A 17,031-nucleotide genomic window follows, 5' to 3' on the forward strand; every position below is an offset into this window, starting at 1 on the left:
TTCTTGTGCTAGACATTAACTCTCTAGACTTATGCATTCTACCTAATAGAAAATTTACTTTCTGACTTATTTCTTCCCCTTTCCAGTCCCTCTCTCTGTCCCTGATGTCTTCCCTTCCACTTTCTCTGTTTATTCTACCTTTTTAAAAAAAAAAAAAAAAAAAAAGAATTCTATATATAAGTGAGATGATAGACTACTTTTGTATGTCTAGCTCATTTTATTTAGCATGATATCCTCTGGGTTCATATGTGTTGTAAATGGCAGTATCTTTTTTTAAAAGACTAAACAGTAACCCATTTTATATATCCATATGTACATACGTGTATTTATATACATGTGTATGTGTTGATGTGTATGTTACATTTTATATGTTCATCTGTCTTTGGACACATAAGTTCTTTTCATGTCTTGACTACTGTGAATAGTATTCCATGAACTTAGGAATGCAGATATTTCTGTGAGGTATTGTTTTGATTTCATTTTGGTGTAGGAGGTTTCTGTCCAAAGGAGGAGTTACTGAGTCTGGTAGTGGTTGCATTTTTATTTGTTTATTTTTGAGGAACCTCTTTACTATAGTTTCCCATGAGCAGCATATAAGGGTTTCCTTTTCTCCACATCCTAATATTCAAGTTATTTTTCATCTTTGTGATAAAAGCTATTCTGATAGATATGAAATGACATTGTGATTTTAATTTGCATTTTCCTCATGTTTGGTAATGTGAAGCACTATTTACATACTTTTTTGCTCTTCTTATGTCTTTGGAAAAATCTATTCACATCCTTTGCCCATATATATATATATATATATATATATATTTTTTTTTTTTTTTTAGAGTTAGCTCATCACGACATACTCATACATGCATAGAAATTGATTTCAGTTCATGATCCCCTCTCCTTTGCCTATTTTAAATTTGTTTTTGTTCTTGGGTTGTATTTTTTTTTTAATTAGATATTAGCCCTTTATCAGATACGATTTATGGTTTGCATGTATTTTCCCCAAACCCATGTACTACCTTCCATTATGCTAATTATTCCTTTAGCCATGCAGGAACTTTTTGGTTTAACAAGGTTCTACTAGTTTATTTTTTGCTTTTGTTGCCTCTAATTTCAGTGGCTATCCAGAAAGTCACTGCCAAGGAACTGTCCCCATTTCCTTCTAGGAACTTTATGGTTCCAGGTTGTACATTTAGGTCTTTAGTCCATTTTTAGTTGATTTTGGGATGTAGTATAAATACGCATTACATTTTATTCTTTGCTTAGGAATATCTAGTTTTACTAGGACAGTTTATTGAAGAGACGTCTTTTTTCCTTATTTTGTCTTTTGGTGAGTTTGTTAGAAATTAGTTGATTATATTCTTGGGTTTATTTCTGGGCTTTCTATTTCTGTTTCCATAGTCTCTGTGTTTTTTATATCAATACTACACCAGAACATTGAAATTCGGTAGTGTAACGCTTTCTACTTGTTTTGTTTACTGGAATTCTCGTGATCCCATACAAATTTTAGAATCATTTTTCCCCATTTTTGTGAATAATGCCATTGGAATTTTGATGGAGATTGGGAATCTGCATATGTCTTTGGGTAGTACACACATTTTAACAATATTCTTCCAACCCACAGACCTGGGATATCATTGCAGTCTATCCCCTGCTGCCTGGGACCTTGTGGACCCCTTTCTCCACTTTCCCTGTCTTCTGGGGTACTTGATGAGAATGGCACGGTGACCCCTTTGTTGTGTATTTCCCATTAGCTAAGGATTATGTGTTTGGTAGATTTTTCCAGTTTCATCCATAGATTTACTTTTTTCCAGAAGGAGAACTTATGGATTGCGATGGAAAATCAGAATCTAGTCCTGAACGGGAAGCTGTGGATGACGAAGCTAAGGGAGTAGAAGGAACAGATGGCGTCAAAAAGAGGAAAAGGAAGCCATACAGACCAGGTGAATCTAATGTAATCAAAACTGGTTACTTTTAGAGAAAGAAGATATCGAGAACTTCAGTCACAGTTGAATATCAGGATGAGGCATATTAACCACTGCCTAAAACCCTTGTTTGTAGATCACAGAATTGAACTACTTGAGTGCGCTGTTTAGATGACACATTCTTCAGGTCGACTGTTTATATAGTAATAAGTCGTCATTATTGCCTTACTCCAGATATCCATTCTTTTAAGATGCTCTGCTGGGTTGGTTTTATCCACAGTCGCTCTCCGGGACCATGCCTGTGTCTCTGCTGAGCTGTGTCTCTCTTATTTCTCAACATTCACTTTCTGATGTTTTTACTTTGAAAGAATGTTTCAGCGTTTATGCAGGAATGCCAGTGAGTACAGGATGAAGGTGAATGAGCAAGTTCTTACTCCTGGTATTCATAGCCCCTTAGTACCCAGCAGATTGAGAACTTCCTTATTTCCTGTCTTTCTTAGGGGCAGAGAGGAAAATTGCCTTGCTTGTCAGATTGTATTTACCTCACTGGAAAAAATTGTGGAACCATCACAATACAAAAGTTGTAGGCTTTTTAAAGATCATTTATTAATATCTGTTTACCAGTAAATGAGGTATTAAATTGAATCAGTACAGTCTTTATTCTTCTGATGGCTTATATTTTATTGAGAGTGATCTGAATCCCTGTGAAACGTCAGGAAAGGGTACTTGTGTTCTGCAAGGACTCAAACATGTCTTCCTTGCAGGTGAACCACACCCACCGTAAGGCCTAGGGGTTGTTTCCTTCAGGTCTTCATAGTGGTGTGCTCTGCCTGGTTCTCCCTAGTCACCAGGTCTCCAAGTGTTCTTACTCAGGCAGACACTGCAGATTGCCTCAGGAATTTGGATGTTTCATTTTGTTTTCTTTCTGTGACTCCTGGGAAGTTGTCCCTTTAATTGAGGGGCCCTGAGTTCACACAGTGATTGCCTGATGACCATCGTTTGGCCAGAGCTGATCATGTTGACTGTGACAGCACTTTGTTCTGACTCAGCGCTTCACGTGTACTAGTTTGTTTGTACTTAGGACATGGATATGAGGATATACTGCACGCTATCCCCATTTTACCAGTGAGGGAACTGGGGCACTGAAATGTTAAACTGCCCGAATTTAATTATTGAACAGAATTACGTAGCCTGGCTCCAGATTCTGAGCTTTTAACCACAGCACTTTGTGCATCCTGTCTGAAGGGCCTCATGCTAGACAGAGTCCCCTGAAGCATTCTTGTGTTATCTGGTCACATTTGTATCTTCTGTTCTCTAGCTATTGTGAGAATCATGATTATCCTCAATATTACAGATACTGTGGGGTGTGAGCTGTTGCATAGACACATGAGTACAATCTGTGGTTCCAACCCTGCTTGGCCTTGTTTATAGGAGGACCTGCATACAAGTCTTTCTCTTCTTTAGCAGAGTTGAATTCTTGTTTGATTATTGATAACAATGGCTTTGACATTTAGTTTTTACTTATGTCCACCCTTTTCTCTTTTATGTAAAAACGAGGTTGTTGATTTGGATTAGACCAGTTTAAATTTTGGAAAATGCTTCTCTGTTAAAGACAAAGAAATTTTGTCCTACTTACTCTAGAACTATAGAGAGAAGTTAATTATTTATGTGCTTACCCAATTTCTTTTTTGGATAGGCATTGGTGGATTCATGGTACGGCAAAGAAGTCGAACGGGGCAAGGAAAAACCAAGAGATCTGTGATCAGAAAAGATTCCTCTGGCTCTATTTCTGAGCAGTTACCTAGCAGAGATGATGGTATGGTACTGATTTTGTTTGATATAACCCCTGATCTTGGTACCTCTATTTGTTATGGGGCGCAACTTAAGAACAGACCGATCACCACTGAGAAGTCCAAATTTGAGAGTCTTTATTAAGCCAGCCAGCTGACTGTCTCACACAATGCCCCAAAAAATGGCTACTGGGAGAACAGCCCCAACCACAGGGTTGTAGGGGTTCTTATACCAAAAATCACATCTATCATAAGTGTCTGTTGCTATGATTCAAAATTACAAACTAACATCATGAGATCATCGATAGAGGGGGAAGTGGGTCAAACTGACCCTTACCTAGGTACAAACTAAAGAATGGTTCTAACATCCACACAATCACCGTTCACATGGTACATTGTTAAGGAGCAATAGGAATCAAAAGAGAGCAATTCTTTACTACATAGGAGTTGCCATTGTATATTATTAAACATGTCACACCAAGTAACTGATGATGGGCACAGAGGCGGGGTGTTCCCATGGGAGAAGCTTATTTCCTACATAACATGGAGTCTCAGAGCAATATGGAGTTTGTTTAGTCATTTCCCTTAGAGTGTGGCCTATAACATTCTCATGGAGCCAGATCTGTCAGCCCATCACATATTGAAAAGTACTATTTTAAATAATGCTACTGTCATTACCTTATTGCCTCTTACCGAGGCAAAAGGTTTGAGTGCCTGTAGATTTCAGACTTAGTATATAGCAGTCAAGTTTGATAAGGAAATGGTTTAAATTCAATAAACTATATTCCTTTGAGGTGCTTTATTTATTTGTTTATTTTTTAAACCCTCTTTTACTTTTGGTGCTGGGGAATAAACCCAGGGCTTTGTGCCCGCTATGTATACATTTTACCCAGAGCTATAATTCCCATTCCCTTATAAATATTTTTTAAGCACCCCCTCATATTAAGTATATTTCCTGTATTAAATATGAACTGTAGGAACTGAGAAACAGTTGGTTACATAAACTGCATTCTGGTCATCTCAGCAAAGGCCTTCCTTTGCCTCCCTTAGCTACTTTGCATATAACTTGGAACTTGAAAGTGATGGGATACCCCAACAATTCTTAACAAAATTGTAGTATTTTGTAAACACATCTTCCAGTGAACATTCTGTCAAAGACAGTCTCATTGCTTGAGCTCAAGCTTACCTTTGTCAGTTAAGAATGCACTTCTGTTTCCTCACTTTATGAAGTGGTTTTGATGCAGATGTCATTATCTGCATGCTATGGTCTGTGTGACTACATGTTTTGAAATGTTTAATATATGATGCAGAGAGACTGGAGAATATTTCAGCAAGTCCTATAGAGTTTTGACCTCAGGTGAATTCATAAAGATCAGAAATTACTACCCATTTCCAGGAAGCTCTGATGGTTTTTAGTACGTTTCTAATATGACCTTACATGGCTTTAATAAGCCCTAATCACGGAAGCTATGTTCAGTGCAACTTGTTGTTTTTCATCTCTTCTATCCTCCAGATAACTTATTTAGAGCCACATATTTAATTATGTATTTTCATCTGTGTCTAATCAAAACTTACCATTGAGTTTTTAATTTCATAGGCAATTTTTCCTTTTCTGAATTTCTTCTTTGATGTTTTAATACTTGAGTTTCTTTTTTAAAGCTTCTACTTTGTTTTCTTTTACTCCTTTGTGTAATTATCTGATTTAAGATATAAAATTTCTGAAGCATTTACATGTCTGATTCTACTCTTTAGATCTGTTGTCTCTGTCTATTAGTGCTTCATTTCATTGTATGAGAGACACACATATTTATTAGTTACTGTAAACTCATGTTTTGGGGGACATTCTCTGAATTTTATTAAGAACTGTATTGAATGTGGGCTCTTCCAGACATTTGGCTTTGTTACTTCCAGGAGCATGAGATACCATTATTACCCACGGGACACTTTTAGCTACATTCTTAGTTTGAAGTATTTCTGTTCACCCAAGTTTTATAAACTGAGGTGTTTACACATTGGGGGCTGTATTGAGTTTTTGAACTCTCAGGGAAGAGTTACATTTTTTGCCTTTGGGCTGAGCACCAAATTCTGTGACGTGATGATGAGCAGTTTTCTTGGTTATTTGTAGTGGGGAGGTGGGTGGTGGTTTGGGTGGGCAGGCTGTATTTCTTGTTTGACATATCCTGTCTTAATCACCTTTCCATTACTATGACAAAATGCCTGAAACAATTAAATCAGAAGGAAGGATTTATTTTGGCTCATAGTTTTGGAGATTTTGGCCCATGGTTAGCTGATCCTGTTGCTTTGAACTCAGGATGAGGAGGCACATTGTGGCAGGGACACGTGGCAAAGGCAAGGCAGAGGGAAGATCCAGAGGCCTCACTTCTCGAAGCTTCCTCCACCTCCTGAGAGTTCCAGGGCTGGCAACCAGGCTTTGTACACAGGCATTTGAGAGAGATACAAGATCCAGACAGGTCCCAGAATGGAATCTCTCCTGACCCCACTTCTCTCAAGATACCTCCATTTACTCCTTTTATCTTGGAGAGCAGCCTTAACCTTTGTCTTCTGGTCTGCATTCTGCTCTGAAAACTGGAGTTCTAGGTCACTAGATTTCAGCAAGTTTCAGAGTGTTTCGTCTCTGATTGCTTCTGTGGATCATTATTTACCTTAACTTTTAGTCTAAGAAATGTTTTGTTATTTTCAGAAGAGTTAGTCTACCCACGTAGTCCAGCAGCAGAATCGCCTGTGTTGGCTCTCAGCAGAGATACGCTGAGTGCCCTGCCCTTCGCCATGCTGGCCTTTGGGTGCTCACCCATCTGCCCTATGTGTTTCGCTTGTTTTCCTGCTGATTTCACAGTCCAGTGTTTTGTTCTGTTGCCATTTTCAGATTTTAAAAATGAGTGTTCATTGCATATTTATGAACATATTCCTATCTATGAACATATTTATAGTTATGTTTTCATGGTGTGTATATACTAGAAATATCTCATTTGCAGTAAATTTCCCAACTTAGAATTGGTGAATTAAAGGTACACATTTTTAAAGAGATTTTTGTTCCCTTTCTCATTATACTTTACAAAAAAGGTTATACCTACTCAGTGTCCTTTAGGGGAGTATATGAGGAGCTTTTTTCTCATACTTGTGAGCATTCCATTTTTGTTGTTGTTGTTTTTAATCTGTACCCAAAATGTTATATTAAAAAACCAAGTGTTTGCTTTGCAAGGAAATGGTGGTAATTAAGCAAGAATAGAAAACATAGGAGTAGTAGTATTAAATAGACATGAAATGGAATTTTTTGATGCTTAATACTTACAAATAAACTTGCTTTGAGATCATTTTGTGCCACAAAAGCTCATTAGTTCATATGGAACTATGCATCTTGAACAGCTGTAAATTCCTCGGGAGGCGTTGTCTGAAATTTGAATGCACATGAGTGTGACTCTCATTTCAGGCTGGAGTGAGCAGTTACCAGACGCTCTAGTTGACGAATCTGTTTCTGTTGCTGAAAGTACTGAAAAAATAAAGAAGAGATACCGAAAAAGGAAAAATAAGCTTGAAGAAACGTTCCCTGCCTACTTACAAGTAACATTTTGTTTTATGTTATGTTATATAGCATTAGTTGAGGAAATGTTTTGTATTGTATTGAGTTTTTAAAAACAGGCTCATTGTTTTTGCTAATGTTCTACTTGTTTTCATTTAATCATCAGAGATGCCTTTCCAGGCTCATAAGAATTAACATTTGCCCCCACTTTTTTTTTTTCTGCACTTTGATACTTTTCAAAATTTTTTTCATCTTACCTGTTCATTTCTGAGCATTCTCTAAACCACAACAAGCTCACTTTGTAATGGGAAAAGCTGTCTTTTAAACCATTCACACTTGTATAATGTGCCAAACCCAAGTCCTGTTGACATTTCCCTTTGCAAATGCACCCTGTGGTAATTATGTTTATGGAACAAAGATAAGTTTTTATCAGCAGAAGTTACAGCTTTAATAATTGTCTGCTGCTTTTCTTAGAGGCCTAGTAAGCAAAGACTTAAGCCAAGGAGCTCCAAAATGTGTACTAGAAAGCTATCTCTCAGTTAAGAAGAAATTATAATTTATAAATAGACTGTAATAAAAGTAATCTTTCTAGTTCATCTTGTAAACATTAAGTCGCAGAAGAATTGAAAGTTGTGCATTAGAAAGAGCCTCTACTAAACATAGGACTGAGACGAACCATCTTGCTCTATCACCAGCTAATTCTAGATTTCCTGAGCATGTTATTCTTCCTTCTGAACTTCTGTTTCTTCATGCATAAAAGTTAAATTGGAATAGACTGTCACTGAGTGTCCATGTAGTTCATTGTATAAGACTATAACTTATATGTTCCCTCTGCAGAACAATGGCCTATGTAGATACTTGTATGAGTTGTATTCATTTTTTTAAACTTGATTTTTCAGTTAGCTATTAAAACTTGGTTTAAAATACACTCTTTCAGTTATGGTAGGACTTGCTCAGTTTTCTTTTTTAGTAACTAGAGTACTAACATCCTAATGACCATGTTCACCTTAGAGTCCAGTCATTCAAATCAGAGTCCTGAGTTTAAATACCACTCTGCTACTAATTAATTGTTCCATTCACCATGTTTTTGCCCTGGTTTTCTTACCTGTAAAATAATGGCAATAGCAACCTCGTGGTAGTGGTTGGAGATTCAATAAGAATATGTATATTGAGCACCTGACTCTTGCCTTACTTTTACATATCCTTAACCACTGTTTTAGTTCCCCCTTTCCTTTCAAGTACCCTGTCATCCTATCTTCGAATCTTTTTTCAAATACAGAAATTTTATTGGTCAGGAAGTAGACCCAGCTCTCATTTGGCTCATCTTTACTTTAACCTCTGTTCCCACTGGGCTCCCTCACTTCTTTCTTTTTGCTCTTTAGCATTTTTTCTGGTGATAAAAGCATTGCTGCACACGAAGCGAGCCATTTTCCATCCAGTGTTCTAGTGTTGTGGATCTTCACAGTGCTTTTTCATAGTAAAACACCTTGTTTATTTAAAAAGTATGAAAATTTCAAATCAAATGTACCATCACTCCACCAGACTTCAACCCTTCAAATTCCTTTTAAAAGTTAGCATTGTTGACATTCTGCTGTATGTCCTTTCAGAACTTTTTTTTTTCTTTCAGAACTTTTCTGTGATTTCTTTTTACTTTCTTATAATGGTCTCTGCATACTTTGGATGTACCATTCAACTGTTCTCTTTTAGTAATGTATTCTAGGGCTTTTCTTGAGAGCATTGGCTCTGTATACTTTTGAAACATGTATTTTTATACTATGAGTACCTCTGATTTACTTAGTCATGTGCCTCTGTTGAATATCAAGTCTGCTTTCCCTTTTGATATTATGGAAAATTCTGCAGGGCACCCTTTTAAAAGTTAATGTGTATTTGGCAGTAGTGTGTTAAATGTTTATAGCTACTGCAAAATCATTTTCTACAAAAGGTCCTTTTCCCAGGCAGGCCATATAATAGGAAATAGACTAAAGCAGAGCATTGTGTGAGAGCATGTGAAAAGAGGTTCTGAGTGCTTCCTTCTTGTCGACTCTGTATTGATCTTTGAGAAGTTTTGGGGAAATCTGGAATTACTAGGAACCCAGCTGGAAGCACCACCCGCTAAAACAGGGGAAGTGTGTAGAGATGCAGAAGAGTTTATCTGGATGAACAGGAAGCCAGAATAGCTGCAGGTGTTGCACACATGGTATGGTTAAAATGGCTTCCAGAGCCCTCTTTCAGATTTATAGTGTAAATCCTCTGTGTGGCTACATGAATCAACATGAGGTTACTAAATCTACCTGTGTGTGTACATATTAAAGCTGTAGAGCAAAGTCTTGTGCTATACTTTGCAAGTAATCTGTAAATATTAATAATATTCATGAAGTTTTAGTGTTACTTATAATATGAATTAAGGTGCCGATGGTATTGTAAATCTGTCAACTTTTAAATTTAATTGTACCTTAATCTCCCGGAATTGAATTATTATCCTGCCATTGCTAGAAACACATTTGATATAATTTTGTGTTTATAGTTGTATACTTTTATTTGTCTCTAGTAAAGCTATCAAAAAATCTTATTTTTAATATAAGGGGAATCTACATAGAAGAATTCACAGAATTCTTCTTTGTTCTTTCTGTATTTCTCTATTTATATATTGTTAAATACAAAGTTTTTCTGTTATTTCTATTTCCTTGTCAAAAATGATGACAGAATAATGTTATCTTTTTAGAATTTTATAACTAATCATTTTCTCATGTGCTTATCTTTATCTAGGAAGCTTTCTTTGGAAAAGATCTTCTAGATACAAGTAGACAAAACAAACTGAGTTTAGATAATCTAACAGAAGATGCGGCTCAACTTTCCTATAAAACAAACATGAGTACAGGTTTCCTGGATCCATCCTTAGATCCACTGCTTAGTTCATCCTCAGCTCCAGCAAAACCTGGAACGCAGGGTATGTAGAATAATTAACAAGTATTTACGTCCTGTGACATTTACATTCTTTGTGATTAAACCTCAGATATGCTTTTGTTTGGCTTCCTATGCATTTTAAAGATCAACTTTATTAATGTATAATTTACATTCAGTAAATGCAACTGTTTTAATTTGAAAGTTCTATAAGATTTGGCAAGTTAATTTACCTGTATATCTGCATTCAAAATCCAGAGTCGTGAAGGAAAATATTTGGTTTACACTTTGCTGAGGACAATGTAAAGGGGTATAATTTGGCTGTAGTTGGTGAGCTGTAAGTACATTCTTCAATTTGGTAAGGTATACTTGTTTTAATTACATAGCCCAAAGAGATTCAAAACAGAGGCAAACCAGAAAGACTGCCACAGTAAGAAACTTGCTGGTAGACTGTGTTAATCCAGGAAAATATATTGCCCACAGTCATGGGTTACCCTCTTCTGACAGTGTGGGTCAGGTATCTGTTGTGGGAATGAGATTCTCCCATGTCTTGTAGGATATTTAATAGCATCTCTGGTCTCATGAGGTCATGACAGTCAAAAATGTCTCCAGATACTGCCTCACATAGTCAAAGCTACCTCTGTTCATGAGAATATGGCAACTATGAAGAATCATTTGGATATGTAAGAGTTGGGATCACAGTGTTTTTCTCCCCCACTTAAGTATTATCAGTTATAAATTAATGCTTTTTCTGACAAACTTTCTTTTGCTGTTGATTTACATTTGTTTTTCTCTTAATTTTATAAATTCATTCTGGAAAACAATTTTAAGGCAACCTTCTACTAAAAATCGGTCTTGTTATTAAGTAGTTATAGTTTCGTTGACTTAGCATTGATCTGTATGGAAATACAGCAGGTTCTCTGCAGCTGCCGTTTTCATGCCTGCATATACTAAGGGACATTTTAAAGGAGCATCTGTGGATTTAGGTATTTGCAGGGGTACCTAGACCCTGTCCCCTGCAAATACTGAGGGATCACCTGTACAGACTTTTATTTTTTGTTTGACTTATTGAAAGAATTATAAGCAATCTTACCTCTTCTTGTGTGCATATCCACATCTCGTTTACCTCATCTTGGGCAGTGAGTGGTGAATACACTTGACTAATGTCCATGTTCTTTCTTTACCCTTAGTAGGTATTTAAAAAAACAAAACCAGAAAACTTTTACATCAAACGTTTATATACTATTGTTTTATCTTTATCAGTGTGCTGTTTAAATGATGTATAATGAATCAAATGTGAGGGTACACATGTAATCCCAGCAGCCTGAGAGGCTGAGGAGGACACAAGTTCGAGGCCAGTCTCAGCAACTTAGAGAGACCCTGTACAAAAAAAAAAAGAAAAGAAAGACTTGTGGGTCTTCAAAGGATGTTTTATACATATCATGACATGCCATTTAAAGACTTATATAGAAGTTATTTGCACCTGTGTTTTATAAGGAAAAGGTAAAATTGGATATAGAATGTTTTTGTTTGCTTCGTGTTGCTCTGACCAAAATACCTGGCAAGAACAACTTAGAGGAGGGAAAGTTTATTTAGGGCTCACTATTTCAGTTAACTATTTCAGTTCACTATTTCAGTTCATAGATGGCCAGCTCCTTTGCTCTGGGTTCAAGATAAGGCATTCCAATATGTGGGAAGGGCCCAGTGATGGGGTGGGAGGAACTGCTTATCTCATGACTAGGTTAGGAAGCAGAGCAGAAGCCAGAGAGGACTTCAGGGAAGAACAACACTTCCGGAGCTCACTCCCAGTGACCCACCTCCTTTAGTCATATCCCACCTGCCTACAGTTACCACCCAGTCAGCTCATTCAGACTAGCATGGACTAATGAGGTCACAGCTCTCACAATTCAGTCATTTCATTTGACTTTCTGTGTTAACACAGGAGCTTTGGGTGGACACCTCAGATCCAAGCTGTGACACAGGGTGTATTGTGATAGGAAAGGCATTGATATGTTACTTTATTCTTTTTTCCTTTGATTGTTTATTCCACAAAACTGTCAACGAATAATGATTGTCTAGTAAGACTAAAACTTGGATACCTAGAACAGCACCCATTTCAAAACCTGAATTTAATATTCTTTCCATTTGACCCAGTCTTTGCCTTTTTAATGAAAAATTAACAAATGAAAGTTTTCTTTTTTTTACTGACATCTCGTTCAGTATAGCCCATTAGATTAATTTTAATGATGTGTTGATAAGATATAAAAATCTTTTACTGTAAGAAGGTACAACATACTTTTTAAGCATCCTTTTAAAATCTTGTAGTTACATGTAGAATTGCATTACTTGAAGACAACAGGAAACCACTAAATGACCCCTCAAAGGATTGTCCAGACTCTCTTTCTTGCAAATGCACTGTTACCTAGACACATTATTGTCATAATTTTATTTCTTCAAAATCTTTCTGAATATTTGGGTACAAAACTTATTTTAGCTTTCAATTTGAAAAACTATGATGTTCTTTTGTATGAATTCTATTTGAGAAGTGTATGTTTAATGGTACCAAAACTGTGTATGTTTCATAGTGGTATCTGATCTGGAGGATTACGTATATGCCTCCCTGCTTTTTATTGTTAAGTAAAAACACACTTGAGATGGATTAAAAATTTCAGATGTTCTTTAACTGATTAGGTAGTATGATTTCTAAAGTTAGCCTAAATGAGCCAAAAAGCCTTAATTAAGCCAAAACCCCTTAGAATCCTCCTTGACTTTTTATTTTCTTGATTCCACATCCTTTCTGTCCACAGGTTTGCCTGTCTTCAAAATATATCCCAAAGCCAACATTTCTTCCTTCACTTTGCCCATCTCTGCAGTGCAACTCGACACTCACTGAAACTGCAGCAGGTCTCCAGGCTTCTCGTGTTGCAGACACTCGCCCCACTCCAGTGTGCTCTGCTCATGGCAGTCCTGGCCTTCAGTCTTCCCGCCCTCCAGCAGCTTCCCTGCACTTTAGATAAAGCCCAGTCTTCACATGATCCACAAAACTCTGCATAATCTTGCACTAGCTGCTGCTTGTTTCCTCCCACTCTTTGCCTTTATTAACTTGAGCACAGGTGTCCTCCTGGGTCAGTAGCCCCTCTCTGGCCAGGGCTGGTACAGCTGCTTTCCATGTGCTTGACACATCTTCTCCATCTTTGTGCCCAGGACTCCTTCATTTCCTTTGGGTCTGTTCTGTCCTCTTACCGGACAGCTCTTCCCTTACTGTGGGATCCACTGCAGCATCCCTGTAGCTTATTTGGATCCTTTTTCTCATTATATGGCATCCTTTGCTTATTGTCTAGTTCCCCATGAGAAAGTGAGCCCTTTAACTGCAGGTCCTTTGCCTTAATCCCTGCCGGCTTTTTCCAGTGTTTGGGACAGCACCAGATACATAACCCATAGATTGTGTCTGTCAGTACTTAAATGGTGTTCTAATCAATGAGTGAAGAATGAGCAATCAGTAAGCAAAGCCAGAAGTAAGATGGTACCTGGCTTATGTTTTGCTAGGAATTTCAAAATAATTGAGTTGCTTTTCACATTTTATTAACCTGTTTTCTTCCTAGATGTCATTTTTATAGACAACACTCACATAGTGAATTTTTTTGGCTTTGGTTCTTACAGCATTCTATCTCACTTTTATTGCCTGTAGGTCTTTACTTTAAATTTCGTTTTGTCAATACATATCAATCACAAAACAAAAATATACTAAATTTTTAATGTTTTTGTTATTCAAAACTTAATGTCCTTTGCTATGAAAAATCCCTTACTTTAGAACTAATAATGGTCACTTTTTTATCATTCTAGCACTTGCCTCAGCATCTGCTGTACTCCAGGTATTAGTAAATGCATACACTGGACAAATGAGGGCATTTTAGAGTTTAATGTCTAGGAAAACACTGAGATTTGAAAACTTGTTTCCTGGGTTTAGGTTCTGCTGATGACCCTCTGGCTGATATTTCTGAAGTCTTAAACACAGATGATGACATTCTTGGAATGATCTCAGATGACCTAGCAAAGTCGGTTGATCATTCAGGTATGTGCCAACCCTGTTTGCCTGATTGCTGTCTTGACATGAGGTGTGTGTGGAGCCAGTGCAATCTTAGCCTGCTTCCCAGTAACTAAGTGGATTTTGGTTGTTTTGTGTTTGGGCTCTGCCCAGGGACTTGGCATTTTACTTGGTCTGCCCTGGCTTTCTTGATGTAGGAGTGCAGCAGGTCCATCTGTTGCCTTTCTGTTGCACCAGGTGCAAGGCTTGGTGCCCTACAGCCTTGCTGTGTTGGGCCTCTTCATGTGTTTGCGTTTTCCCTCACTTCTCGCTCCTCTGGTAACCATCCATTTTATTTGGTTTGGGTCTTGTAGGTCTTGATTTATGCACTTTCCAGGTTGAGAACTCACCTTTTCCATTTGGTAAGAACCTGAGCAATGGATGGCCGCTGACTAGAAGTAGTCTTTCTTTGTAGTGGTTTCAGCTGAAGCAGCCTGTAGGTGCATGCATACTTTAGTCGTGCTGATTCATCACTAACCCACACTTGGCTTTTCCCTTTTGTGTACCGCTAAAGCATTGTGTAACTGTACTGTGCTTTGGATTACTTTCTTAGTAAATATTTTTAAATGAATGGTTTTATTCTTATTGATATGTAATTTGTAATATTACCCAGATGTTTAAGTTAGTTCCTAATGCAGGATCAAATGACAGCAGACTAAATTTTTACTTTTTAAGAGTAATAATACTGAGAAAGCATGAAAAAAATACATGATAGACCACATTTACCTGTGACTGTTGCTGAAAATACTGACATGTGTGAGACAAAGGATGTTACAATGTTATAAACATAATTTATATTTTCAGAATATGACTACAGAATATTTTAAAATAATTTATAATTAAAACTATAAAGGATAAAGTTTATTAAATGTTAATAGGGAATTTAGAGCTTTTTATTAATTTATAGTAAAACTTCTCCCTTCTGTTTCACATATGAAACTACATATGATAATTGGATGTTACATTTGATGTTTTCAAGTTAAGGCAATTATTTGTATAATGGCTTCTCCTAGATTCCTGACTTAATATAGGGTTTAGTTTTAGCAGAAATTATCAAGTTAAAAGCAGGTATGTTCTTTTGTTCCTTAGGACTTGTACTTACTTTGATTAAAAGACAACTTTAGGACTGGGGCTGTTGCTCAGTGATAGAGTGTTTGCCTCACATTCACAAGGCTTGGGTTCCATCCCTAGTACTAGAGGAAAACAATAAAAGATCAGGTGGTATCTAAGTTCACAGATACATTGTACCTGATTTTTACTAATGGACTATCCAAATTGATACACGAATCCCAATTAATTCAGAACTATAGACTTCATTTATCTGTTTTAGTTGTACTGTTGTATAGGAATGTACAAAGATAGCACTGTACCTTTTGTGTGATGATCCTGAATTGACCTTTTAATTTATTTACCTTGCTCTTTTAGATATTGGTCCCATTGCTGATGATCCTTCCTCTTTGCCTCAGCCAAGTGTTGGTCAGAGTTCACGACCATTAAGCGAAGAGCAGCTAGATGGAATCCTCAGTCCTGAGCTAGACAAAATGGTCACAGATGGTAAAATATTTGCCCTACATCTAGGCTTTCTAAAAGACCTGAGTAAATATGACTTTCAAGGATTTCTGCATGCTTATGATTTGACTTCTGTTTTCATAATTTCTGTATCAATTAAATGCTATTTTGTATCAATGTAATGAATTAGATGTTGTTAATATTTATTTTATTTATTCTAGGAGCAATTCTTGGAAAGTTATATAAAATTCCAGGTATTTGTGCTCTGAATTTTCAGTTTATACGACTTGCATTCTCCATCCACTGGTCTTTTAATCTTATTACCATTGTTATTTTTCTCTTAGAGCTGGGAGGAAAGGATGTCGAGGACTTGTTCACCGCAGTACTTAGCCCTGTGACCGCTCAACCAGCTCCATTGCCACAGCCTCCCACTGCACCACAGCTGTTGCCAGTACACAATCAGGGTATGTTACAGTTTGCACAAGGATGTTCTGTGTCCTCGACACATGTGTATATGTGTATATGCATACATAAGCAAATTGTGTCCTGTTTCTTAGTGACCACACAAGTACAAAGTGATAGAAAACTCACTTTTGTTGTGGCAGAAAAATACTAACTTGCGTCCCACACCCCCATCCCTGTACAAGTCTGTAGGTGGTTAGTTTTTGGTGGTTAGTTTTTATCCCCAGACAATAAGATATTTAGAACTCACAAATAAACTGGAATATTTAAAAATGGTTTTCAGGGCTGAACTGCAAGTAATGAAAATTAAGACAAGACTGCAATTTGTTTCTCTTGTAAAGTTAGCATACATTGAATAGTTACTGCCTTGCAGACACCATGCTGAGGGTTGCTCATGAGAAGAATTAAGCTTCAAACCCAGGACTGTTGTTCTCTAAAACTATTCTTAGTATTCTTTAATGAAGTAAACACAATTGTGGAGACCATATTTCAAAATGTTATAGCCAAGTTACCCTTTAAAGAGTTTTATACAGTATAATGTTGAAAAAAAAAACCCTACTTTTAAGTAGCATTAAAATTTTTTTAGAAGCATTTCAGCTTCTTGTTATTTATAAATAATATAAAACCAACTTTTTTTTTCTCCTTCTTTAAGATGTTTTCTCACGGATGCCACTCATGAATGGCCTTATTGGACCCAGCCCTCATCTCCCACATAGCTCTTTGCCTCCTGGAAGTGGATTGGGGCCTTTCTCTGCAATAGCACAATCCCCGTACACTGATGCCAGGTATTTAAAAGCCTTACATGCTATATGGAGACTTAATCAT

At 36.9% G+C, this 17,031-nt stretch overlaps 1 protein-coding gene across 20 annotated transcripts in view; it reads left to right on the top strand.

Moving 5' to 3' along the window:
- Positions 1-17,031, top strand: part of KMT2C (lysine methyltransferase 2C) — a 266,222-nt gene that overhangs the window by 201,743 nt on the left and 47,448 nt on the right. For 16 of the 20 annotated variants that reach the window (XM_079151029.1, XM_079151018.1, XM_079151036.1 and 13 more), the window contains 10 exons: positions 1,812-1,940; positions 3,619-3,738; positions 7,161-7,291; positions 10,017-10,197; positions 14,119-14,223; positions 14,550-14,597; positions 15,661-15,789; positions 15,966-15,998; positions 16,089-16,208; positions 16,859-16,991. In XM_079151029.1, the coding sequence (XP_079007155.1) occupies positions 1,812-1,940; positions 3,619-3,738; positions 7,161-7,291; positions 10,017-10,197; positions 14,119-14,223; positions 14,550-14,597; positions 15,661-15,789; positions 15,966-15,998; positions 16,089-16,208; positions 16,859-16,991 (1,129 nt within the window). The remainder of the gene's footprint in view (positions 1-1,811; positions 1,941-3,618; positions 3,739-7,160; positions 7,292-10,016; positions 10,198-14,118; positions 14,224-14,549; positions 14,598-15,660; positions 15,790-15,965; positions 15,999-16,088; positions 16,209-16,858; positions 16,992-17,031) is intronic. The other 4 variants (XM_079151037.1, XM_079151019.1, XM_079151026.1 and 1 more) reach the window with 2 other exon arrangements.

The sequence above is a fragment of the Sciurus vulgaris genome (genome assembly GCF_902686455.1).
Source record: "Sciurus vulgaris genome assembly, chromosome: 8".
NCBI lineage: Eukaryota > Metazoa > Chordata > Mammalia > Rodentia > Sciuridae > Sciurus > Sciurus vulgaris.